Source organism: Trachurus japonicus, chromosome 19 (genome assembly GCF_045865225.1).
Source record: "Trachurus japonicus isolate A0001 chromosome 19, Traja_1.0".
In the NCBI taxonomy this organism is placed as follows: Eukaryota; Metazoa; Chordata; class Actinopteri; order Carangiformes; family Carangidae; genus Trachurus; species Trachurus japonicus.
This window is the reverse complement of record NC_140925.1, coordinates 24,252,177-24,278,446: the sequence shown is the minus strand read 5'-3', so window position 1 is coordinate 24,278,446 and position 26,270 is coordinate 24,252,177. Positions and strand designations below refer to the sequence as shown.

At 42.6% G+C, this 26,270-nt stretch overlaps 2 protein-coding genes across 3 annotated transcripts in view; both read left to right on the top strand.

Moving 5' to 3' along the window:
• The first annotated feature begins 380 nt into the window (after nucleotides 1-380).
• LOC146968155 (glycylpeptide N-tetradecanoyltransferase 1-like) lies at nucleotides 381-5,731 on the top strand. Its single transcript, XM_085760777.1, has 12 exons — nucleotides 381-505; nucleotides 610-718; nucleotides 917-1,061; nucleotides 1,739-1,857; nucleotides 1,993-2,084; nucleotides 2,535-2,651; nucleotides 2,797-2,967; nucleotides 3,816-3,924; nucleotides 4,103-4,273; nucleotides 4,370-4,537; nucleotides 4,670-4,807; nucleotides 5,340-5,731. The coding sequence occupies exons 1-12, from the start codon at nucleotides 486-488 to the stop codon at nucleotides 5,361-5,363; spliced, it is 1,383 nt and encodes a 460-aa protein (XP_085616903.1). The 5' UTR covers nucleotides 381-485; the 3' UTR covers nucleotides 5,364-5,731.
• Nucleotides 5,732-7,043: 1,312 nt separating this feature from the next.
• svild (supervillin d) overlaps nucleotides 7,044-26,270 on the top strand; it is a 49,157-nt gene continuing 29,930 nt past the window's right edge. For both annotated transcript variants that reach the window (XM_085762312.1, XM_085762311.1), the window contains exons 1-2: nucleotides 7,044-7,419; nucleotides 19,798-20,300. In XM_085762312.1, coding sequence (XP_085618438.1) covers nucleotides 19,921-20,300 — 380 coding nt within the window. In that variant the 5' untranslated portion in view covers nucleotides 7,044-7,419; nucleotides 19,798-19,920. The remainder of the gene's footprint in view (nucleotides 7,420-19,797; nucleotides 20,301-26,270) is intronic.

Below are 26,270 nucleotides of genomic sequence, written 5' to 3'. Positions count from 1 at the left end.
AAAAGAAAACCTCCTTCAAACTGAAATGCTTTCAATCTTATAGCAACTCTCTATATAAAACATTTTGATGTGTCCATCTTTTTATTTATCCATTTATTACATTAAGATTCAAATACAGAATAAAATGAAGAATTAAAATTCGGATTTGCTCTCCCCAAAAGATATAATAAGGAAAAAGTTCTGCTCTTCAAATATAGAAGAATGTATGAGAACTCTGCAAGTGGACAACCTCAACCAATTAAATGTGCTCCCGGAATCAAGCCCCTAAGCGTTAATCTGCCCCTGAGCTCTACCCAGCAGCTGTCTGACATATGAATTTATATTTAATTGTTAGTATTGTTCTCAGTTGTCTATCTGCTGGGCGTGAGTTGGGTTTGGTAACTCCCCTCCCCTTGCTGCTCGTTGAGATAAGAGCTGAAAAACCACAAATGTGACAGAAAACACCCTCATTCACCCTCCGCCTCAAGGACCGGCACTTATTTACAATGACTGATTCAAACTCGCCGTAAGTACACCGCTCCTCTCCACAAGTGACTTGATATCTGAATATCTAGACTGAATATACTATGTAGACATACAGGAATGTCAGAGCATGAATATGTCTTTCAGTGAAAAGACGCTGACAGAGGATGATGGTGGGAGTGTGAAGAAGAGCAAAAAGAAGCAAAAGAAGGAAGATGCCTGGAAACCAGAGGGACCCAGAGACCCATTTGCCATGGTTTGTGTCTATTTGTGAGTGTATATAGGCTACTGAGCGATGTGTTTGCTTATTTTGATTTGTGTGTGCACACTCAGAAACTAGATTTTTTCTATGGCAGTTGCATAAGAAACAGGAAGAAGTGCTTTTAACTGCATGCATCTGTTTTCAAATGTCAGTCTCTTCAGTCTGTCTGTCCCCTGTCCTCCTCTGTCCCAGCTGGACGCTCTGCCAGAGAAGAAGCAGCAGGAGATCCAGAGGGCCCTCCACCTCTTCTCCCTGGGCCCAGGTCTGCCCAAGACCCTGCAGCAGGCCCAGAGACATACCTACCGCTTCTGGGAGACTCAGCCTGTCCCCAAACTGGGTGAGCAGTAATTCCTCATGCAGATGAAGCATGGATAGACAGTCAATACAAAACATGGCCATTCATGAGCTTTATAGAAGCTTACAGGTGAATTTTGCAAACCTTTGGTCAGAGCCATGCCAGTTGTTTGTGCTTTATGCTAAGGTAATGGTAAGGTAGGGTAAGCTAAGTTAACAGGCTGCTACAGGCCGAGCACAACTTATCAATCTTCTCATCTGATTCTCTGCCAGACCATGACCAGGCATTTCCCCCTGAAATATAAACTTCCCCATTTATTACTGAAATACAGTATGTGTTTTTCACTTTGCAGAAATAATTAAAGTCAAAACTTTTGGAAATTGTTGTACTATATTTTCAAACCATGTCCATTTGGGGGCTACTTCTGCCAGCACATTCCTACTTTTAACACAACTCTCAGCTATAAATTGGCTCGATATTACCCTGTGTTATATGGGGATGGCAGCCAAGTCTGTGTTCACTTTAAGATATAATAATTATTTACAGGCTTTTATGTTTGATTTGCCCATAAGTTATGCTTTTCTATATAATGCTAAAGAGGCCCTGTAAACAGTAGATTTTACATTGTTAAAAGTCACTGCTTACATCATCCACTGTGATTAAAACAATGAGAAATAAGTACCATGTGTCATTTTGATATGAAAATCTAACATCCTCAGGTGAAAACATTACAACTCATGGCCCAATAGTGGAGGACGGGGACAGTGTCCGTAAGGAGCCCTACTCTCTGCCTCAAGGTTTTTCCTGGGACACTCTGGACCTGAGCAGCAGCACAGTGGTGAGTTACAACCTCAGTGACTCAAGTTGCAGCAGGCAAACTTTTGTCTGTGTGAAGTTCAGGAAAAAATGTACTCAAAATTTCTACAGGATTCAAAGGTTTCTTTCTGTCTTTTTTTTGCATCTGTCATTCCAGCTGAAGGAACTCTGCACTCTGCTGAATGAGAACTACCTTGAAGATGATGACAACACCGTCAGATTCAACTTCTCTCAGGAGTACCTGCAATGGTAAGCAAACAGCTGCACTTTGTCTATTATGATCTCTAGGTCTTTGATATTCGTGTCTCTCCTTTTCACCTTGTATGAACCATTTTAACCCATGTAGCACAGTTGGAGCTATACTGAACTCCTCTAAAGGAATTAAAGCGCTGAGTAATTTCCAGTCCGACTCTCCGACATATTTGAATTGCTGCTCTAATCTCTTTACTACTCTGTAATCTGCATAAACTGTATCTCCACCTTTAGGCAACACTTACTTACATAAAAACATAATAAAATTTACTTTGAAACCAGTAATTAACATTCCAGGAAGTGGCACAGGTTCTTGGCCCCGGGTGTTCACAGGAGCCGCGTTATTCTTTCAGCTTAGTCGACTCGTGCTGAAATACTTGGATTGGAAATTGTATTTAATAAAAGTTTATTGAGATACTCTTACATTTAAGTTCTTTTCTTTTTCAGGGCTTTGCAGCCTCCTAACTGGCTGCCCCAGAGGCACTGTGCCGTGAGAGTCGACACCAATAAGAAGCTAGTCGGCTTCATCGCTGCTGTTCCTGCTGATGTGCGTGTATACGAGACGTGAGTATAGCTCATAAATATATGTATAGTTATGACTTTATGTGAACACCAATGAGTAATATTAATATTCAGGGCACTAGCCAGCAAATCTGTAGCAATTTTTCTGCAAATGTCTCGAAGCAAATGCTTTAAACGTGGTCTGCAGGCAGAAGCGGATGGTGCAGGTCAAATTCCTGTGTGTTCACAAGAAGCTGCGCCTCAAGCGGATGACTCCAGTTCTGATCCGAGAGCTGACCAGACGGGTCAACCAGCAGGGCCTCCGCCAGGCTGTCTACACCGCAGACATAGTGCTGCCCACTCCCCTCAGCTCCTGCAGGTAATGGCTGCTACACAGGGCTGATTGACATTTCATTTAAAATGAGGGAACTGAAGCCATAATAATCAGCATACCATTACAAGCCACCAGCTTTCAACTCTCAAAAAAAGTTAGATTTTTTTCAACATGACAGATTTCTATTTTTATTTCTTAACTAGGTAATTGCTTATTTATTCATATCTCAGGATATTATATCAAGCAACAAACGTATAACATACTATATATTACAATGGGTGCTGCAAATTTTCTTTAATTAGATATACAGCTCTGGAAAAAATTAAGAGACCACTTTCACAACTGTTTCTTAAAAGCATCTCTACATGTATGACAATCATTCTTTTCTTTTCTTTTTTTAAATACCAACACAAACACAACTCATTCTACTTGAAACATGAAACACTGATGAGGTCATCACCTGAACCACATCTGATTTTATAGGAAGATTATAAAAACCACTGCTGGGATTAAACATTGACATTATCCCACAAAAACTGATTTATAAACTCTTCCTGAGTTAAAATATTCTTGCTGTGTTGCATGTTTTCTTTGCATTATTATTATTATTCAAGGTCTGAAAAGACTTGATAGTTTGTTATTTAGACTAGTTTAGTCATTAGCCTATAAAAGCTTTTTTTTTTTTTTTTCAATTTTGGAAGAAATGTTGTCGGTAATTGATAGAATAAAACAAAAAAAATGTAACACATATCTATAAATGGTAAAACCAGAGAACTGATCATTTTGGGAGTGGTCTCTTAATTTTTTCCAGAGCTGTATATATGTGTGTATACCTCTGATATTTATGCCTACCTTCACCGTCACTGTCAATTAAACACAGCTAATTGTTTTAGATACTGGCATCGACCTCTGAATCCCCGGAAGGTGATGGAGGTCAGCTACCCGGGTCTGAAACAGACCATGAACCTGCAGAGAGCTCTCAAATTCAACCGCCTGCCTGAGGTTAGTTTGTGCTACCACCTAGAGACACAAACCTGTTACTGCTACTACCGTATGACTGGCAGAAAAAACAATAAGTGTTGGACGGGGAAAGAAAAGACAGATTTCAACCATCAAAGATCCTCACTGCTTAATTTTTTTCTGTTCTGCTGTTTTTTTATTCCCCTTTTCTCCCTCCAAGGAGACAAAGACCAAAGGTGTACGGCCGATGACCAAAAACGACATTGAGGGGACACACTCACTACTGCAGAGAAGCAGCAGCAAGTATCACCTCAGCCCCGTCCTGTCTCTACAGGAAGTAGAGCACTGGCTGTTGCCACGGGAGAATGTGATTGACACCTACGTGGTGGAGGTCTGACTTCACACTTTTTTAATGTTTCCTTACCAAACATCACACATCACACTGTAGTGGTCACCATAAGATTTCCCCTCTGCTCTTCAAACACAGGGTGATGACGGCACTCTGACGGATGTGGTGAGTTTCTATAGCGTCTCTTACAAGGTGCTGAATCACCCAGTCCACACTGATCTGAGAGCAGCTCATCTCCTTTACATCGCCTCATCTGCCACAGACCTGGCCGACCTCATGGAGGACACAGTGATCCTCGCTAAATCTGTGAGCTATCCATCTATTTTAGATTGATTCCCCTCCATGATTTAGCTGACTGACATAAACATTTTTCTAAGCTGAGACCATTTGATTTTGTGTGTGATGGAGAAAATAAATGCTCTTTTCTCTCGCTGATAGAAAGGTTATGACATCTTCTCTGCTCTGGATGTGATGGATAACAAGAGTTTCCTGGAGAAGCTAAAGTTCACCGTCAGTGACAAGTGCCTTCATTACTACCTGTACAACTGGGCGTGTCCTAATATGAGCTCAGACAAGGTAACGATTCCTGCAGCATCACCATCTGTCAAGTCAAAGGCATGCTGTGTATTCAAAGCACATTCAAAGTCCTGCAAGGTGTGATGCCTTTTGATGAATAACTCAACAAAAAAGGTCTAAATACGCATAAAATTAGAACAAGACCTTCTTGAAAATGCTTTTATTGAAATTTTATTATGCCCCTAGTTCAGGAAAGAAGATGATATATGAAGAAGAGCTGCTGAAATGCAGTGATTTATGATGTTGTGTGCTTTCTGTTATTGCCACCCAATAAGTCTGGTGAAAATGATCTCATTACTGCTGAAAAATCACTGGCACCCGCAGCAAATTGTGACCTTTGCTAAAACTGTAAAGCCCAAACAACAGAGGTAAAATGCTGGAATACAAAGTGCAGCAGCAGCAGCAGCAGCAGCACAAAACAATCATGGAGTACAAGTTTCAACCTGCATTTTGCACTCATTGGGGGGTGGTTATTGTTTGTGATGGATGTCAGTTTTGGTGTTCATGCTGCTGATGGATGTGTGTTTTACAGGTGGGCTTAGTGTTACCCAACTGACCTGCAACTGAAAGACAGAGGAGAGTGGAGCCAGATGAAAGGAGCGGAGTGATTGGCAGGGCAGTGGACTTCAAACTGCATCAACTGGGGTTTAAAAACTCCAAAACATACACTCACAAATCTATGAAAGAAATGAAAAAATAAAAATGAAAATCCACTTGCCAATTCGTTCATCATTTAGCTGTCAGTTACTCACTGGGTTAAACACTTTTGGATTAGAAAAATATTATTTATGACATAATGAAAAACTGAGTAAACAAATTCATACAGTTCAGAAATTGCTCTCATGTGTGTGTGCACGTGCATGTTTGTTCTTACATGTGAGTGTAGGAATGATTAATGACTGTGTCCTCATCAAATTTTTAAATTGTAACTCGCAACTGTGTGATTGTTGAAATCCCCAGAGACTACTGCACACACATGCACACACACACACACACACACACACACACACGCCCATAGAATCCAATGTCAGTGTACAGTACACGCAGCAGACAGATCATGTCAGACGGAAATGCAATTAAGTTAAATCAAAGTCATCATGACATAAAATTGATTTAAGATTGCTATGAAAGCTCAGTTCCCATGAGTATAACCCCTCAGGCAATTCATAAACAAAGCCACAGTATATGAACCAAGGAAACTGCTATTTAGTCATTTACAGTATGCCTTTGTAAATCCAGTATACAGGCTCCCACTGTATAAAGCAAAAAAGGAAAAACAAACTGAAAGTCACGCTGCAGCATTTAAATCAGTATTTTCTTTGCTTTTGACTATGCAAACCATGAGGAACAAGCCTACATTGTCAAAATGTGAGCAGCAGGAGGCGCTGCAACATTATCATGGACCTTTTCATTGTGAGCAGCTACAGAGGTGATGAAGATGCAGACATCACCTGCAATAGTAGCAGTGGTATGCTGCACTAATGCATGAAAAATAATGCAGCATTACAATATGTTTTTGTGTTCTCCTCTGAATTGAAGTGCAATAGCAGTAAACAGCAGTGGATCACAAATAACAACATTTTCTACCCAACTGTGTATGTAAGTAAAACTTTGAAGTATTTTTACTCTACTTAGTGACTATTAGTTTCAGTGTTAGGCTGTGCTCAGAGGCAAGTATTGTAATGTTTCACTAAGCTTATTTGATTACACTCTGCTGATTCAAATCACTAATTCAAAATTCAATAAATGAATTAGAATATATTTTAATGGGTGAAAAGACTTTAGGCTTTTAATCCTTGGGGTAATTCAAGCTACCAAGTGCCTGTATGTAGTGATCCTTTAAAATGGGCCATCCTTATTACAAAAAACTATTAAAATCCGCTCATCCACCAATAGCCTAAATATTGATTACTGTAATACACTTTTTTTCTTTTCTTTTTTACACTGTACGTTGCATTCAAATTACTGGCTTGGTTGTGTCTGTTTGGGTGGGGTGAGTTTGGGTAATTCTTCTGAAAATAGGAAGTATCTTTTTGTCTCATGCACCAGTCTTATGCTATTTTTCCAAATAAAAAAGGAGTAAGTAACCGTTTCATGAGGGAAAGTGACTTTTTTGTATTTAGGCCTATAAATATATAGTCCATGACAAAAATACACGACCCCACAATGAGAGGGGGCGTTTACCAGAAGCACGTGAACGCAGCAGTGGGTTTGGACCAATCAGAAGCGAGGGAACATTTTAAGTTTGAAGTTTCTCCAGAGCTGCAGCAGCAGCGGCAGCGGCTCGTCTCTTCCAACTTGTGTACCCTGGCTGGGCAGGACGGAGCCCCGGCTGTCCCCCCTTAGTTTCGGTGGAGGGTGCCCGACTGTTTTGTATAGAGGACAATAGTCTATTTATTTGCATTTCTCTTTCATTCTCGTCGAGGAGGACTCGTAACTTGAACAGCCGACACTTACCGCGACGTGCTCAGGTTGACGTTAAGTTAGCTTAACTTCAGCGTCTAACCAAAACACAGCGGTTAAAGTTGATAACAGCTGTTTTTACAAACTGCGAAACTCGTTACAGCACCTCAGCGGACTCCTAACGAGCACACCTCTATTAGGACCTGCAGGTATGTTATCTTACATTATGTTTTATCTTTTTGTGGTAACCGTGTTGATACGGGATCTAACTCACGTTGATTAGCACAGACTGAAAGCTTCCTGTGACCCATTTAAAGCATTTTGGTGGAGGTGAATGAGGAAATGCTCATCAGTCACTGTGGGTTTATCGCTTACTAAACGTTACGTGCGCAGTTATGTGTCGAAACGCATCTCTCACACACACACACACACACACACACACACACACACACACACACACACACACACACACACACACACACACACACACACACACACACACACACCCTCACAGCTACTGTCATTACATTAGTCAGCGTGGTTTCCTTCCTTAACCAAGTCTGGTTCTCACAGTCGGCACACAGCGGGCACTGGAAGTAACTTTTCATTCAACGCTACTCAGTTTTCTGCTGTTTACTATTGCACTTGAAAGCACCTTCTTGCTATGCATGCTTGTTTTGCTAAGGATATGCCATGCAATACTCAAAACTCCGATTTTATTATTTAACGTATTTGTTTTTGTGCTGAAATAGTTCCCCAGTCAGCTGTTTTTTTCCCCATTTGCCCCACTATCTTACTTTAGTAGACTGGTAAACAGACTACTTGAGTGACTTGCCTGCACTCCTCCTACAACCAAAGGCGAAAGCCTCAGCAAACAGCTGTCAAGAGAGGAGTGAGTATTCAGGGCTGTGTTGTGCAAAAACCACCTGTGAAAACAAAGTGATAAAATGGTCTGAGAAGGCTGAAGCTTAACTATTACAAAGTGCATGCTACATTGCCTTGTTTAATTGACACTAAAGTCGCTACAGAACTGTGTTATTACACTTGGCTGAAAGTAGTTTGGAATCAAAGTCGTGTTTATCTGTGTCAAACTAATATGGCTATGCAAATACTGGCACACTGCCCGAATGCTGTGTACACTGAGGTGGATGAGACCTGTTTGATTTCTTTTCAGAGTATGGTGACTGTGCTCTTTGTGAGGTGTAGCCTGTGTTTGTACAGTGTGCATGTCTTTCAGCAGTCATTCTCTTATGTTTTCCATTGGCCATGGCTCTCAGCACCTGCCACCAGCCGGTGAATTCCAGTCTTTCTTTGCAAAAATCCTGAAGAATTATGTCATCTTTGGTTCATTATCTGTAAAATGTGCCGTTTCTAAATGTGTTCCACTTTGGCCATACCTACCTGTTCCACTCAAAACATACTTAATTTGATTTTGGCTTTGCACTGGCAAGCATTTTAGAGGTAGTTTTTTTCTTTTGCTGCTTTTCTCTCAATTGCTGAATATAATGAAACTCAGTGAAAGCTTCATATCTGAAGGCTATGTTTCTTTTTTAGGGTTTGCCAGACTGTAATTTTCCTGCTATGTCATAACAGGCTTCCCAAACCCTTCCAGCCAGCTGATGTTGAGCAAGACAAAAAAAAAATGCATTGCATGCTTTGTTGTATGCTGTGATGAGATATGCTATGTCTTTTAGGAGAGCACATGTTTGTGTTACTCTGCAGCTCATTAATAACAGAGCATGCTGCTTTGCGTCAGTGTTGTGGAGTTGGGGGGAGGGGGGGGGGGCAGTGACAGAAAGCTGATGGACAAAGTGCAGTCGGTTTCCAGCCTGTGCTAAGCAGCTGGAGCTGGAGCAGGGAGTGGCTCTTGTCATGTTTCATTTTCTCCCCCACCTACGCAGTCCTGCTGCTCTTTACCTGCCTTTTCTTTGGACCACGTTAAAGGAACCCCCCCCACCCCCCTCGTCACACCACCCTCCACCCAAACAAAGACACAGACAAATCCATTGTTGTAAAAGCAGAAGTGAGAGTTGTATGCTTGTGGTAAGTGTTGTCATTCACCTGAACTCCGTGTGTGTGTGTGTGAGAGAGTCTGGAGGGGGTGCTGTGTTGTCCCTGCAGGGATCTTGTTACTCAATGCTTTTGTTGAGTGGAGGAGTGTGCTGTTGTGTTTATGAGGGCTCCTGTTGCAGGGACTTGTCTTCTTCTGTACTGGAACATAAAGTTGTTTCTTTTTTTAAAATTTTCTTTGCAATGCAACCGTTTATCAAGTTTCAATTCCTGGATAAGTAACCACTCCTGGGCTGCCCTTTTCCTAGAATATGCAGCATTTCTTTTTGTGATCAATGTTTATTTAACAAGAATACAAGTTACAACCAAGAAACATGACTCATTCATTGACAATAGAGACAGTACAAAATTGACTATAACAACTACATTGCAAAAATAATAATAGTAATAGTGTAACCTTGCACTTCAATAAGGTGCAAAGAATATGCAGCATTTCAAAGTAAAGCTGAAAGTTTAGAGGTGGAAGAAAGCACACTTTTATCATAAAGAATGTCTTTGATCTCAATTGATAACATTTAAGTTCTGATTGGCTTGACCATCAAAAACTGTGACTAAGCTTTTCTTGCTGTCTTGTTTGGTGGCTTATGGCTCATTTTGGGGAGCTGTCAGGGAGTCTCATTATAAAGCTTTAGAGCAGTTAATGGTTTCCCATTAGGCCTTTATTTTGTATATTGTGCTGCTGCTTTGCCAGCATGCTGCCAGAAAGGTGAAAGATGTTTTGTGCACTGAGTGAATGTACCTCCCACAGGGTGTTGTTCAGCTGAAAAGTAATTGAAGGGATGTAAAAAAAAAAAAACACACACACTTGTTAAATTAGGATTGGTGCTTAGATTTATATGGGTAATTAAGGCTTTTAACAAGCCTTTAAAAGAGAGAGGGCCAAACTAAGTACACTTGTGCACCTGGATTGTCTCAGTTTAGTCTGAAATTAGCAGCTAACTATTTTTTATGTCTGTTTTGATGGCTGAAAGATACCTAGATATAGCCTACCTTTGAAGTGAATTGACTTTATTTGAGCTTCTGGTATTATGTTCCTCTGCACTTTGTAAGAATGAGAGAAATTGCCACAGAAGCCTCTCAGGGCTCTTTTTTCCTGCTTGTATGTGTGACCTCACTGTATTAATAATATGAAGGAGGCTTAAGAACCACTTGAAAGTGTGGGCTCTTGTGTAAGGGTTTTCTACATTGAAATACTAAGCTATTCAGGCGCTTGAGAAATGAAGACAGCGTATTATTTTAATAGAGTTACGGCGTTTTAAATGGTGAGTGAGATTTATGTATTATGAGCAATTCTTGAGCTACACAGACAGTAACACACAGTATAACTCTGTTACTTAATAGTTAAGTAACAGGCAGAAGCTGAACTCCAAAACCTGGCTGCAAAAAAAGACAGACAAGATCCACCCCCATCCCCCCATGACCCATCCTCTCTCCTCAGCTCTCACTTGGGTTTAATGTGGACTGCACAGCAGAGAAGTTCTCCAGTACAAATATTTATATAAAGCAGAAGGGATGTGACAATGTGAGCAATAGGAAGTCCACAGGGAGGAGTGCTTGGGGTTACCCTCAGGCTAATCTCCACTAAGACATATTTATAAACTGGGCTAGCAGTTAGGGTGGACCGCTTCCAGCTTCGACACCAGGACGCTAACTGTATTTGGTCAGTAACTGGCTGCGCGGCGAAGGCTCTGTGACGTCTTTCACCAGTGTAATATTTGAATGGCACATAAACATATGGTTATACTTCAGACTTTCATTTGATTTGTGCATGCATAATAGTTTCCATGCGTAGGGGCGGCGCAAGGCCTCTCTCCATACTACATTTGACTTTGTTTTAGTTCTGTGCCAGAGCTCAATTTCATCTGACACCACCGTCAACTAAAAACAAAGCCGGACTAAAATAAGTGAGGGTGTTGTTGTGAACCTTTGTTCAGAAAAAAAGTAAGAAAGTGGGTTTATGTGAAGCCCTCTGTGTGCATGTCAACCAGGGTTTTATTGCTTTTGTATCCATGTGAGTGACAGATGTTGCCATGAAACGTCCATTAATAAAACATGCAACACAAATGTATCTGGTAAACCATATGCAGACATTGTGTTTGAAATGTTAATGTAAATTGGAGGAGGGGGATTTAGGGTTGCTGCAAATCCAAATAATGCTTCCCTTTTTCCATCTTAGTCTCAGCTTTATTTATTACCATTAGATTATATGTGCAGTCTGTCAGCCAGCTATAGTGTCATAAAACATCGGTTTCACTGAATTTAAAGAAGTAGTTATATTTAATATCTGACTCCATGTGAATATTGGTGAAGGACAAAGGTTTGTTTCTTTTTCCCTAAGGGAAACTTAAATTAGTCACCTGCAACATCAGCTGCAAAACAGCCACCCGTCATCATTCTCTGCACACTTCACATAAACACTGATCATAAGGCAATAGACATTTGCATATTTGCTTTCTTTCAAAATTAGATCAGAAGATTGATGGCACCCTAATGTTTGTTATATCAGTTGTCAACCAGCAGCAACCAGTTAGTTAAGCTTAGTGGAAAGACTGGAAACAAGGCTGAAAGGTAAGAACACTTGCTTACCACACCTTCAAAGCTCACTTAGATATCCTGTGTTTTTCTGTTCCCATAATAACATATGAAGTGGCAGTGCACACCTTGACCTGATATCTGTGCGCGTAATTAAGCAGCAGGTTGGGTAATTATTGTTAAATAATCATAATATACATTTTCATGTGTTTACAGGACATAGTAAAGGCCAACATTCCCAGTGGCCTCAGACTTGTGTTGTCGTTGCCGTTTGTCGTTGTTTCTTTTTTCACTTAAAGCATTTTCGTCGTCTGGCTTAGCGGTAAGCACCACTACTGTTAATACTCCATCTCTCAGCCATAACCCATCCCCCCCCCCCCACATCCAAGATGGGAGACCCCTCAACCCGTCCACCCCCTGCTCGGTAGCATTCCAGCTGGCCAGATGGTGTCTGCTCCACACAGTGGACACCACAGAGCCGGAGGAGAGAAACCCCTGCCAGCAGGATTCTCTGGTCGAGACATTCTTCCACCCCGCTGATCCCACCCCTCCTCCTCCTCCTCATGTCGCCCTCTCTCTCTGTTCGGTCTTGTCTGTATGGGGACGGTGACGAGGACCATGTTGATAAGTTGTTGACAGGCAGAAAAATCGCATTAGAGGGTTTGTAGGGCGACACAGCTCTGTAGTTGCTCTGAGCAAGAATGACAGTAGAGTAGACACCACTGAAGTAGGAGATATACATATTCACCAGTACTTTGAAATATAACACGGCCATGCTTATCATAATGTATATTTTTATGTACTGTATCTATGCTGATTTCCTTCTTCCTGGAAACTTCTAATGTCATACGTGTTCCATGTGTATGCAAATCTGATGTACCTGAACTTGTACCATAAATGCTGGAAGTAAAAATGGAAGAGGAAGAAGCAATTAAACCAAACATCCATTTTCAACTTCACACACTATCCCTTGTGTATTCTGATGGATGCACATGCGTCTTTTCGACCAAAATCTGGCAAATTGTACACACTTGTGTTGCTGCAGCGAGGCAATTCTTTCCGTATGTTAGCGCACAACAAGAGTAGCGACCGGTATGAAGGTAGGTGCTTTAACTGCAGCTACTACAGTATATCTGTCTCATAAAAACAACCTGTGTGCGTGTTTGTTTCTGGCTCACATTAGCTCTTTGAAAAGAATCCAGTTTAGCACATTGTGAGGGTCGATGCATGCTCACCCCCCCGCCACTCCGATCCACATAAAGCCTCATAAACCCCACCCTTCCTACCCACCACTCATGCTTCCATGATTGCAGCCCTGCTGGAGAGCCAGTGTGTATATTCCTGTTGCCCTGTTTTCACAATTCTTCAGTTGTGAGTCACATCAGACTGCAGTGTGTATGTGTGTATGTTTCTGTGTGAATTTGCTTGTTTGCTTTCCCATACGTCACATTTAATGGGTCCTTTGAATATGGCAAACAGAAAGCCGGAAGTCTGGGACAAAGAGTGAGCTTGTGAATGAAAAAAATAAACAGAGGGAAATACAGACATGCTCGTCTCGTCTGTCTTTAATCTCACAGCTTTGTTGAGACTGAATGACAAGCTGTCCCCCTTGTCCAAGATTTCAAGGAGGGGAATTCTCTTTCCTTTGCCTGGTGGCAATCCTAGCTCTGCCCCTCCAGCAGGTCAGTACAGTTTTTACAGTGTCAGTTACTAAGGCAAAGCAGAGTGCAGGCATGAGTACCCAGGGGGGTGTTATGTCAACTGGCTCTCGGGTGACTGGCTACAGTCAGCAGGACTTCTGGTAAAAGGGATTTGAGGGACTTTGTGTCTATGTGAGAAAGAGAGGGGAGACAGAGAGGGAGGGAGAGGGAGAGATGGATTAGTCTTCGTTCGACCCTGTTTTTTGCCCCCCCCCCCCCCTCGTCGTCGTTGTCCTCCTCCTCCTCCTCCTCCTCCTCGTCCAGCAGCAGATCTTGTCCTCCCTCCGCCCCCGTACCACCAGACTGGGGCCCCATGGCACCGTGGAGACACATGCCCCACAAAGCCATCACATCCACCCCCCACAAAAGCCCATTCTCTCCTTCCTCCTTTCCATCTCCTCTCCTCTACCCCCCCCCCCCATTTGCTCTGACCTCTGCAGCTCTCTCAGTCCTCTTGTTGTGCCCACTCCTCTTTGCTTCTGGACTCTTTTCATCCTTGCCGTTTCTTTTTTGTATCCACCACCCTCTATAATGCTTTTCCTCTCCCCCCCCCCCCCCCATTTTTCCTTGTCCTGACAGCCGAAAGCCGGGGGAAGATTTGAGTCATGTGAAAAAAGGCCTTTTGCCATATTAGACCAACACACCCCTCCTGTCAGAATCGCCCTTTGAAGTTCTGTGGAAGTGGGGGGCCGTTTCAACAGGATGAAGTGTCGCGGGCTTCTACAGATGCAATTAAAACGTGATGCTGAAGCCTTAAATGCTGAAAGATTGCTTTTTAATGAGAAACACATCGACCACTCAGTATGTGGTTAATTGTTGTGTGAGGGTGGCTCAGTTAAATGGGCGACACACCCACGCCACGACCCCCACCCCGCCACCCCAGCTGTTTTTTGTTTGGTTGTATCGGCGAGAAGCTGACTCGCAATGTCCAGTATGGAGTTATTGGATTAGGCGCTGGTGACCCATGCTCAGGCCTATCTGATTTCAATGGATGATCACATGACCTAGTTGTAGTAATACACACTCGTGCAGATAAAGATGCTGTATGCTGTGCAGATGACAGGACACAAGCCGTCCTGACAGGATTCTGATGGTGGGTCGCCTTTACTGGATACTTAGTGAACAGAATAAAGGTAAGATTTGACTTTCATGTATCCATAAATAAGATTTTTTTATCGTGGCCCCCTGAGCACAGAGATTTGGCATAGTCATTATGTGACTAAACCTCAAAGCAAGGAAGTTGCTCAGATATCCTGTGCAGTGAAATTGTTACCTCTTCACTGGAAAGCACTTGATACTTCCATCTTTTGTTTTGATCCTTTATGCTTCCTGACCTTGGCTGGACTTTTTTCAGAGCTGCACCAGCTGAAGAACCGGCAGTCTGTTTTTACACTGGCACCTGGTTTTCTCTGTGGAGCAAAGTTTCCACTCTCCACCTTCTTCCCTCAGGAAGAATGTGTGTCAGCAGTTGGCTATATCTTTAACTGCCTCCTCTGTTTTTCTGGTACAGCAAAGGAAAATGGATGTCTTTAAAGTCTCTCTGATGCTTGTGGTTTCTTTATGTGGATTCCTAAAGGTTTCCAGTGGCAAAATGTTGTCATAATAGTTGCAGCTGAACAGATATCTCATGTAGTGTCCTTTCCAATTGTGACTACAGCTTTATTGAGAGATGTCAAAATGCCAGCAGCTTCAGGTGTAACGCTCCGAGTTGATACAAACGACGCAGTCTGACGCAATGCAGCTGAACAGAAATAAAACTGAAAAATGCCGGCACATTTGCACACTAGTTTGTTGGTTTCCAACTCTAGATCTTCCATTAGCACTGTGACCCCAGTCATTAAATTGATGACTTACAGAGAGCTGTGGGTTTGGTGGTTAAACTAGAAGGCAGACTGTCTGTCCTTTTCAAATGTTTGCTAAACACAGTGTCAGTGCACATAGCTTGGTCCTTAAGGCAATGAAGTCACCATGGTATCACCTTGACTCTTTAAGCTTCAGTTTGTCTCACTTTATGAGGAAGCCCCTGGTGTCCTGTTTTCTTTTTTGTTTTTTATACAGTCAAGATTCCCTACCTTTCCCATGCAAATCCACTGTTTATAAGCAGGGTGTAGCCTGCATTCCTGCTCTGTCCTCTTGTGTGGACATGTGATTTCTGAAAAAATACACACTGGTGGGCTACAGGTCAGCCTTTGCCTCTGAGGCAGCTTTTTGGCAGGCTCTTGTCTCGGAACGAATCAGTGACTCAAAGTGTATGCATGTGCTCCCATAAGGATCTGTGTGACAGGTATTCTTTCCCCATACGGTTCCCATTGTAATGAGATCAGTAGGTTGTGAGTAAGAATGAAATCATTAGATTTCTTTTTCAGGTGCTTCAGCATTTCCTATTGAGCAACAACACTTTGCGCTAGGCTTTTAGAGCTGCTTTGTGCCAGTTGCAGAAGGATGTTGATAGAACTTTGTGTTGGCATAGCAAGACTTATCAGATGGTATATTTAGAGAGCCTTCTTTCTCCACTGGGCTTCCTATGTTTCAAGGTTATTCTTCAAGTCCTCACCTCTCTGCAGTGTAAGAACACTATCATGCTGTTAAACTACAGACAGTCGTTCCCAACCATGGGTGCTTCTGCAGTTGTCAAGTGGTAAATGGAAAGTTTTGTTAAGCAAAGCCTACATGTTGACTCTGCTGTATCCTAACACTTCGTTGTGATGTCGGTGTAGGTAGCAACTGGGAAACAAGCAAGAATAATGGTCTAAACTGCTAAAAGAAATGCATGCATGGCTGAAAAACTTCACTAAAACTATTGAAATGCTTTGGGGAGACCAGAAAAGTTGGAAACGGCTGGATTGATGGACATGGATAAACTTGAAAACTCCCCTCACATTTCAACTCATCTTAGTTTGAACTGATGTGGGTGTTGAAACTTCTGCATTTGTGGTATATCGCAACCGTTAGTAGGCCCTTAAACAGATATTATGTAATCTAAAGTAACTGCTTATAATCACTGGCGCTCCTTGTAGAGAAATAAATATTTAAGGATGTGACTGCCACGGAGCACTTAGCCTTATAAGAGGAAATGATGATAGTAAATCTGATACTGTTGTTGCATGCAGAGAGGGGATGTGTGGCTTATGGACCCATTCAAAGTTTTTTTTTTTCCTCGCTGCCCTTACCCATCCCCTCTCTCAAGAGACTCTTGGACACTTGCCAGGTTTATGAGTAACATTTCCTGATTAATGGAGTTTTATGAAGAAGGATATGGGGCACGGTCAGGAAGCGACACATTTGGCCTTTGTTGAGACAGATCTTCCTCTCGTAGCCGGTATGAACTCCCAACGGGCAACAGAAGGTCAGACGGCACTCCAGAGATTGGAAACGAAGGACTCAGTTTGTTTACATGCCCTGGAGGAGTAACATAATAATATCGGCCACATGAATTGACAAGTCGGACGGGTATAACTGCATACTGAGCAAGAATAATGCACTGTCGTCAATGAAACAAGAGCAAATGTGTGTGCTCAGATGTTTTCTCAAATTCTGCTCATCATCAACAAACTCTCAGTTGTGGTAAATGTGACTCTGAGGCCAAACAAGCTTGCTTATCCATTTCAGTCTAATACGAATGGGAACAACTACATTTTCTCCTTCAAACCACCTTTATTATCATATACTGAGTCTGTACTTGCAGTGCACATTTGATCTTCTTCAGATCTCTCTTTGTTTTTTGGTCCTGCATTTTTCTCCCTGCCTCCACTTGTCTGTATATCTGCAGAAATAACCATAAATAGGTAATGGCACCTCTGGCTATTGTGGCTTTGGAAATCGCCCACCAAAACAAATACACATGGGTGAGTTCATATTTGCTGATAGGGATGATGATGATTTTTAAAGTATGACTCACAACTGTGTTTTCAGTCCCCCTTGTTGAAATAACAGAGGCAGCTTCCAAACAAAGCAGCCTAGTTGTGCTGGGTCTCTATGGACCAGCTTTAGCATACTGTTTAGCACTCCTTTTATAGGTACTGACCTAGGTGAATTATGTAAGCTTGTGCACAGTCCTGAAATCAACATCCAAACTGAGGACCGTTTTGCCTTCATAAGGCAATTCACACAGGCATCGGAGTGACACTCAGTTTTTGAAATGCATTTGATGAAGAAAATGGCTCTTTGCCAAAGATAGGCCAAGGAGCATCACAATTTACTGCAGCCTCATTTTTAGTTATGTACATTTTAACATAATATTTCATGGACTTCAAAACCAAAACGAGCCTCAGTCTGAAATGTTTCACCAGCCCTAACCCTGGAGCAGATATGTAATATATCTCCTGTAGCATCCTTTTCTTATCAAGCCGTGGAGCTCCTGAAGGCTCGAGGCTGGGTACCATTGATTTACCACTACCAGTTGATTTGGCTTGCCTGTTTAATAGGCCATTTGGTTCCTGTATTATGCAGTAAACTCCGTTTTATAAAGCTTTAGCCTCATCTGATCCTGGTTACTTTCCTAGAATCGGTTCTAGGTTTTGTTCTGGCTGTTTCATTGGCTGGATGCTCGGTCTGTGGACTGACAGGAATGGAAATGAAGTGTGCTGATTTGTTAATTTAACCAACAGATGGTGATTTTCTTTTCCCTACATCGTTAGAGCATACATTTTCCCACAGTGGAGGTGTGGTAGACATCTAACAAGGACCAGACAACATGTAATTGTTGAGCAGTTTATTGTTAAACTGCATTTAAATATACACAAGGGAGGCACTATAGTATGTGGTCTCTTAACTGTTTAGCCAAGCGCTGTTATGTAAGGTGAGGAGAGGGTCAAGGTGAAGACTTAAACACACACACACACACACACACACACACACACACACACACACACACACACACACACACACACACACACACACACACACACACACACACACACACACCCACTTAACACACTCACACATACACTGATTTCCTGTGTAATATGTCAAAGCAGTAATTTTTAAGTGGACCAAGAGTCTAATTCTGAGCTGGTTTTACAGCCCAGCAGGTGGTCAAGGGTCAGACAGATGCATTTGAGATTTTTTTCATGCTTGATATAATTACAGAAAAGACTCTTATGAAAAGGGGCATTCTCACCTCTGGTCCCTTCTTGCCTCTTGACCCATTCCTCATTTTCCTTCTTTGTTCTTGACTCTTTATTGCTAACACTTAGCAGACAAAGCACCCTCTTGTATATTTTCCCTGTGTTCCCTGACTATAAATGTGAGTAACAGGGTGCTGAATTAACTTATGCCCTGTCATGTAATGGAAAACAGGGGGCTACATTAACCCCCGCACCTTCTCTAACATAAATATACCTCATTTTTATTCACCTCCTTTCTCTTCAGTTTGGCTTTCTTCACACAGAGGCCCCGAAGCATCGTAAGCATACTTGTGCTGTGAAAAATGTTGGAGGAAAAGCCTCTGTGCTCGGCGTGGAGCGGTCGGAACGTGCGCACACACAATTTTCATGGCTGCTGTCAGCTGCTGATGCATTTACATAAGTGCACTTTTCAAAGCAATGCATCTGAGCCATGTGTGGTTTTCTGCTCTGTGAATACTTAATGGAACAAAATGAGCTCAACTCAGCCTCCTAATTTTTACCTCCTAAATTTAACACACTTGGTATTGAAAAGTGAAAAGTTATTAAACAGAAGAGTGTTTTATTGTGCGAGGGATGGAAAGATGTTTACTGGATTTTCCTTTGCAGCGACAAAGAGCTTGGAGGGCTGCACCACACACTGGAGAAGACACACAGATAGAGACAGAACATTCACACCCAGGCAATTTAGAGTTTCTCATGCACCGTGTTTGTAGTAAATAGAGAGTCATTATGGGGTGGGATAATGTTGGAGAGAGGTGATTAGCCCAGGCACAAAGCCTCGACTAAGTGGGGAATAAAATGGGATGAAGATGTTATTTGATGTGTGTTTCTCACTTTCTCTCACTTCCTCCTCCCTCTTCCCAAGCCGGCCTCGTGTGAGTCAATGGAACAGAGGTTATATGAGAGTCTCACTGTGGTGGTCGGCTGTCTTTGTGCAGAGCTGGCTGACATCATCCTCGCAGGGGGGGGGGTTTGGGTTAGCTGGGGCAGGGCAGAGCTTGGCTCAGAGCTCTACATTTAAGGCAGTTTCCTCTGAAAGCTGGAGAAGTAAATGTCTCAGTACATCTGGTTCTACACAGTTTTACAGAGCCAGTCTTCTGAAATTGTTCTTCAGAATCATAACAAACTAATGATGTATTTCTTTCTTTCTTGTTTGCAGCTCTGAGGTGATTGTTTATGGAGTGAGACATCACCCTCCAGGAAGATCTACAAGAAAGTTGGACACCACGAGTTGAAGACGCAAATTTGAATCTTAATCACTTTATCTGCAGCGAACTGAATCATGGATGGAATAGACACCTTGCAGAGCTCGAGCTTGGAGACCAAGGCCGAGCGAATCGCCCGCTACAAAGCAGAGAGGAGGAGGGAGCTTGCCGAGCGCTATGGCAACACGGAAGAATTCACCTCCAAATACGTCCGCAGAGACAGGAAAATTGCTGACACATCCGAAACAGTCTCTTCAGCGACCAAGGAGAAGGAAAAGTATGAGGATAATGGAGCAGAGCCAACATATAGCAGGAGGGGAGCCCGAAATAAATCCTTTGAACCTGCTGAGCAAACTGATGGTGAAAAAGAGGCGACCAGTCAAAACCTCAAAACAGATGCAATTTTATCTTCCAAAACAGAAGCAGTCTCCTCCACAAAGGCAACCTCTCATTCCAGGTGAGTTTATTCACATTGTCATGAGTTTAAACAAAAGCACACTCCTCCTACTGGTTGTTTGGTCAAGACCAGTAACACTGTTGTTCTCAGCGTGATATAAACTTGGCCACAGAAATTAAACACTAAGCTGACCGGGCATAGAGACTCTTAAAGCTAGTGCAAGAGGCCCAGGCTGACATCTCAGCAGAAGACACAGTATACAGTAGATGTTATGATCAAAGTTTTAGTTTTTTTTCAAGATCTAGCTCTAGTGTTCTGCATGCTTATTGGATAATACCCATTTAATAAGTATGCACAGTGTGCTGAATAGCCGTGCAGAAGATTTACACAGTTTACTGGTAAATCTGCAGAAACTTGGAGTACAGTTCTCAGATCCCCACAACTGGACCAGGTACTGTAGCTCTTTCTCAGGTTCTTCCTTGATTTAGAGAAGATTTGCAGCTCTTAAAGACATCTATTGGATTATTGTGAAATAGTCTGCTGCCTCCTAATGAGTGGAGAGGAGGCAATAAGTCTCTCCGTTTGGAGACCACTTAGTGCTATCTGCTGTTTGAGGTAAACACGGCTGCTAACATTTCCAAAATTGGCCATGCGTGCACGGCAGGGAACTGCCACATTTATTCTGCCATGGTATGCTTTGCAGCGACGACATGCACGGTGCTTGTTTTGGTTCACTTTACAGTCATCTGGGGGATCTCACTTGTTTAGCACATTTGGGAATAACAAACTGGTATTGTCAGGATGACTCAGAAGACTTACGAGCTTTCTCAGTTGTTGCCAGGGCTGCTTCTCTGAGAACTGTGCATAGATGGAGTAAGACATGTACAGTCGTGGGTCAGGGGATGTTTGAGCTGTAATCAAGCTGGAGATTCTGCTGTTTGCGCATAGTCGGACTTGTCTGCTCTTGTCTCTAGAAAAACAGCCTGAGGGAGCGACAATAGGGAGAGAAGAACTGAGGTGGACAGGGCTTGAAGATAATTTCAGAGTTTGGACTTGCGGGGGCTGGGGGAAGTTGAGCTTTGCCAAGTTTTCATGCCCCGTGCTTAATGAAGCAAGATATCTAAATCACTGTGATTGATGGCTTGTTAGAACCAATTACTTTATAAGACATGTCTTGTGTTCTGACTTTCAGAAGAAATCCAGTACGTGCAGAATGACAAGCTTCATCAGATCCTGGCCGATCATCTCTCATGGCTAAGCCGAGTTAGTTTAATAAAGAGCTGGTTTTTGTTGTTGTTGCATATAGTCATGTCTGTGTCAGGATGTGTTTAAGTGTTAAAAAAAATGTGCGGTGAAATGAATCCAGATCGTAAATCTTTTCAAACACCAAGTTTGTGCTTATTTGTGGCTATAGGGGAAGTTTAAATAAAGTTGTGCAATGGGAAGGGAGCTGTTTTCTTACAGCATCGGTTTACACCACAGAGAAAAGAATATTTGGCAAAATACAGAGTGAAGTCCCACACAAAGATATGGAAGACACTTTTAATTACAGAGAGCACAAAGACGGGCTGACGTGTTGATGTGTTTGTCTCCTATGTCTGTCACGTTAGCTACTAATCTTGACAGTTCTGTTATGAGGTTTTCTGGATGTCACATTCCAGCTGTGCACAGTCTTCTGTACAGACACAAGTAGTATTTTAAAGAGGAACTGTATAGAAGCTATAGAGGTAATATGTGTTATCTGTATTGTATCCTTACAGTCTCATTCTGAATGTCAGGACAGTGTATCCCCTGATTCTTGGCAAACTTGCACGTACTACATGATTAGAGCTTTGCAGATATTCACCGAGCCTTGTTAGGCAGCATGTTTGTGTGGGTCTGTTACAGAAATAGCATGAAGGAAACTGGAACTGAGCTGTCCCAGCGATAATGAAAGCTGTCCATCAACAGGTTTATCTGACACAGACAGGAATCCTCCCCGCATAAAGCCCCAGTTGAAGAGTGACATTCCAAAAACACTTCACTTGGACATTTACAACTATCACTAAATATTCATCTGTTAACCTGGGCCCTGTTTTCATATGTTTTTCTGTATACGTGAGTGATGGATAATACAATTATTGAGGTGGCTCCAGTATTGAGCAGGGCAGGCAGCCTGCAGCCCACACCGACAGGCTCAGATAGTTACAATGAGTGTCCGTCAACATACTAGAAAGGAGAAATGAACGTATGTCTCCACCTTTAGCGTGTCCCTTCATTGACTGGCAGTAGTCATCCCGGTCAAAGTGGTCACTGCTAGAGATGCACTGATCAATCGGCCGCCGATTAAAAAAGCCGGTTTTATATCCAATCGGCCCCAATCAGTGACCGGCCGGTCACTGTCGTAACTTCCGGTTTTCGGCCGATCAAACTGACCTGCATCCGCGGTGCGTAGCAGCTCAACGCGCCCAGAGCAAAACAGCAGTGAAGCTAAAAACTAGCAGAAGACTCAGGAAGAAAACATGTTTCTGATTTGGACCAGAGAACTTCTCTGTTGGACTTGTTTCACTGTGTGTCAGGACGACCCAAAACACGCTCTTTGTAATGCTTGCAAGTCAAAAGTAAGCCGTGGAGGATCAGTGTTTACTCCGAGTAGCGGGGGCATTTTCATTAATCCTCCGCGGCCGGCTCGCGTCCTGCAGCGATCGTTTCGGCCTCTGGTCTATTTTGTGCACGAGCCGCGAGCAATCGCATCAATCTTAGCAGGAAGTCACACAAAGAAACACGAGGGGATCCGGTGAATTTTCAAAATAAAACACTGCGATTGACAAATACGTGAGGCCAATGTGTGTACTGTACGTTTGTAGCCTATTTGTGTTTATTAATCTAGAGAGGGAGAGATGCACACACACACACACACACAAACACACACACACACACACACACACACACACACACACACACACACACACACACACACACACACACACACACACACACACACAGAGGGGCAGAAGTGTAAGCACTGTTGAAACTCTCACTCTATTTCTTATTTGTGATGTTTTATTCTTGAAAAGGGGGGTTATGATAACATCATATAGCCTACCACTAGTTGTGGTTTTAATTGCAGTTATATAAATATGGTGTCTATTGTATGATTATAATTATTTCTTAGATAGAAAATCAGTATTGGAAAAATCGGTTTTGGCAGGTCAGGCCTAGCCTGGCTCTCGCCAGACCCTTGTAGTTCCGCAAAGCTACGCTGAGCTCCGCACAAGGGTCTGGGACTGCTCCATAGGCGATTCATTTCAGAAGGCGGGGCCTTGTAAAAAAATCTTGTATGTGATTGGATAAACCACTTGTCCGTTATCTTGAATGACGTGCTACTTCAGCCACTCACTGCGAGCCGCCATTGTTGTTTGACTCAAACAGTCGCTTCAGCGCTACGTCACACCTCAGAAAGTCCCGCCCGGCGATCCTGATTGGTTCATTATTTTTTGCTCCGGGGAAGAAGTTTGCATTGGCCTCGAGTCCAGACCCTTGTGCGAAGCTGAGCGTAGCGCCTCTGGCGTAGCTTTGCGGAACTACAAGGGTCTGGCGAGAGCCAGGCTAGGTCAGGCCTCCTTAAAAACCGGAAATCGGTATCGGCCAAGAAAAGTCACTGCAGACCCTGTGGTCGGCACGGCGCAGTGCATCGACAGGAGTGTCAGCATGCATTTGTAGGACAGCTAGCCATAATTTCAGTGTGTCCGTGTCGAAGTAAGGTAGTCTGTGAAAGCTGCGCGAAGAGTAGCCCAACATTTTGTTGCTACAATTTGGAAATGCGCACACACGAACCATAGTCGTCTCTCTTCACCTCAGTCAGGTAACAGTATTCCCCACCGGTGTTTTGCCGCAGTTATCGTGAGATTTCAGAACGAGATTTCTAGCGTGGTGAGATTTGGACACAGATCACAACAAACAGCGACCTCCAGCTAAAGATAGAGACATACGTGCATTTCTCCTTTCTAGTAGCCTATGTTGTCAGACACTCATTGTAACTATGACAGTGATGTTATGAGAAAGCAGATGTCTCACTGTTTTTATAAACTAAAGAAACAAGTTCATTATGGTTGCACTGTTGTGTTACAGAGTGGAGCTTCTTGCCTCACAAATTATCTTTGAATAATGCAAGAGCAGCATGTAGCGAGCACACAAACCTCCAGCAGCCGAGTTTAATTCAGCCCTGACATCAAGTGACTGATAGAATTAACATTAATTAGCGACAGCTGATGCGGCGTGCCACCAGCGACATTTGTCACTTTAACCACGGAAAGCGACGCTCAGCACCAGCTGAATGGAGAAGCTGAATGTCTCATCGTCTCCTACAGTATTTTGCTAATGATTATTAGCGCTGGAGCTTAATGAACCTGTGTCTTTCTAGTCTCAGTGTCTTAGCTCAGTCTGTCATCACTGCATCCCAGTCATTATTCCACTGTCACTTGCCAAAATATCACTGGCTGCAAAGTATCAGAATGGTGATTGGACCAAGCAGCGTTGTCTGGCCACTTCTGGACACAGCCGACAGGTCACACACCAAGACTGCACCTCTGTAAAGTCAGGTATTTGTGACTTCATCACATTTCATAAGATTCTGCAATAACAACAGCTGCAATAAATTTGCGCGGGAGGAGGGGGTGTTGCTGTAAAAAGTATGTGGCAGGAAAACTGTACATACGCAGCCTTATATTGCTGCTTTACATATAGCAGCAACAAGTAAAACAAGTAAAAAGTATAATTTACAAAAGTAAGATAAAGGGAGTTGGGGAAAAATTAAAGTCAGCTGTACACAATACTGTTCATGGAACTGTTTTAGTATTTATCCATGTTAGATATCCAATAAAGAATGGAGTTGATTTGTAGATTTATTTATTTATGGGTTTTGGGGTTAGATGCTCTGTGTCTCACTGTGTAGTAAATTCCAGTAACTGTGCTACTGGCACATGGATGTTAGTCAAACACCATGGGTAATAAACAGGACTGGATGGGAGTTGGGCTAATTATTGTTTATAAGGCTGAATTGTTACAGATTTACAGTACCATTAGTATGAGGGGCCAAGCTTTCCAACAGTAAAGAACACAAATTAGCGAGAAGGAGATTGAAATCTTTTAACCATGTGAAGTCGTGATCCTCTCCACTCGACTCTCTTATTCTGTAGTGTCACTTCATGCTGTGTGTGTAAGTCATAAGCTAATGGAGGGTGAGAATGAGGAAGATGGATTTTACATACTGAAGAGTTAAACTTAAACTCAGACTTCCCCCTATACTGCATTGCTGTTTTTCCTCCCGTCCAGCCTCTGCACTCCACTCTCCTTATCTGCTTAGTTTTTATGGGAGCGTAGCACCGACATGTGTGGCCCCTCTCTGTCAGCCAGCAGTCAGAGAGTGGGTGGGGTTGATGGAGTGTCGCTGAGCCCTCCAGCATTCAGGCACCAAGACTGCAGTCTGCAGAGGTCTACGAACAGACTTCCCAGTAGCTTGAAGTGGGTAATATCGCATTCTGTAGAGTTTTTCCCCCATGTGGCTGGAGTTATGTAAATAATGTGACACTCTAATAAGTTAATTTTAAAGTTCATGTGCATATTACACAGCCACAGATCGGCATGTATCACATTCACTGACATTATTGTTGCACCTACAGCAATTTGTCTTCCATCGCAGTTCCCACTCCAGCATATTCACACATCATAAGTACCTTGGTCTGGCATATTCTGACTTCCCACAGTATCACAAAGCTGCACCGAGGCAGACCAGCCAAAAACTGACACAACAGTTCTGCGGTAGCCAAACCCCGAGCCACAAATTATAGTAAAAATTACTTTTCAACTGTGTTTTTGGAATGACACTTGAGTTGGAGTCGATATTTAGTTATAGTTTCGTTTTTCCTACATGGCATAGGGCTGCTTATTGCCATACTTACTTTTAAATTGTTAAGGCATTTATGATGTCTTTGACAGCTAAATAACTTGCATTAAGAAACATATTCAATGTTTTACACTTGAAGTAAAAAC

Excerpts from the sequence above, each read along its gene's own strand:
- LOC146968155 (XM_085760777.1), top strand. The coding sequence starts at position 486 with ATGACTGATTCAAACTCGCC. Across the intron at positions 2,652-2,796 it reads GATGTGCGTGTATACGAGAC|GCAGAAGCGGATGGTGCAGG; the intron begins GTGAGTATAGCT and ends CGTGGTCTGCAG. Across the intron at positions 4,808-5,339 it reads CTAATATGAGCTCAGACAAG|GTGGGCTTAGTGTTACCCAA; the intron begins GTAACGATTCCT and ends TGTGTTTTACAG.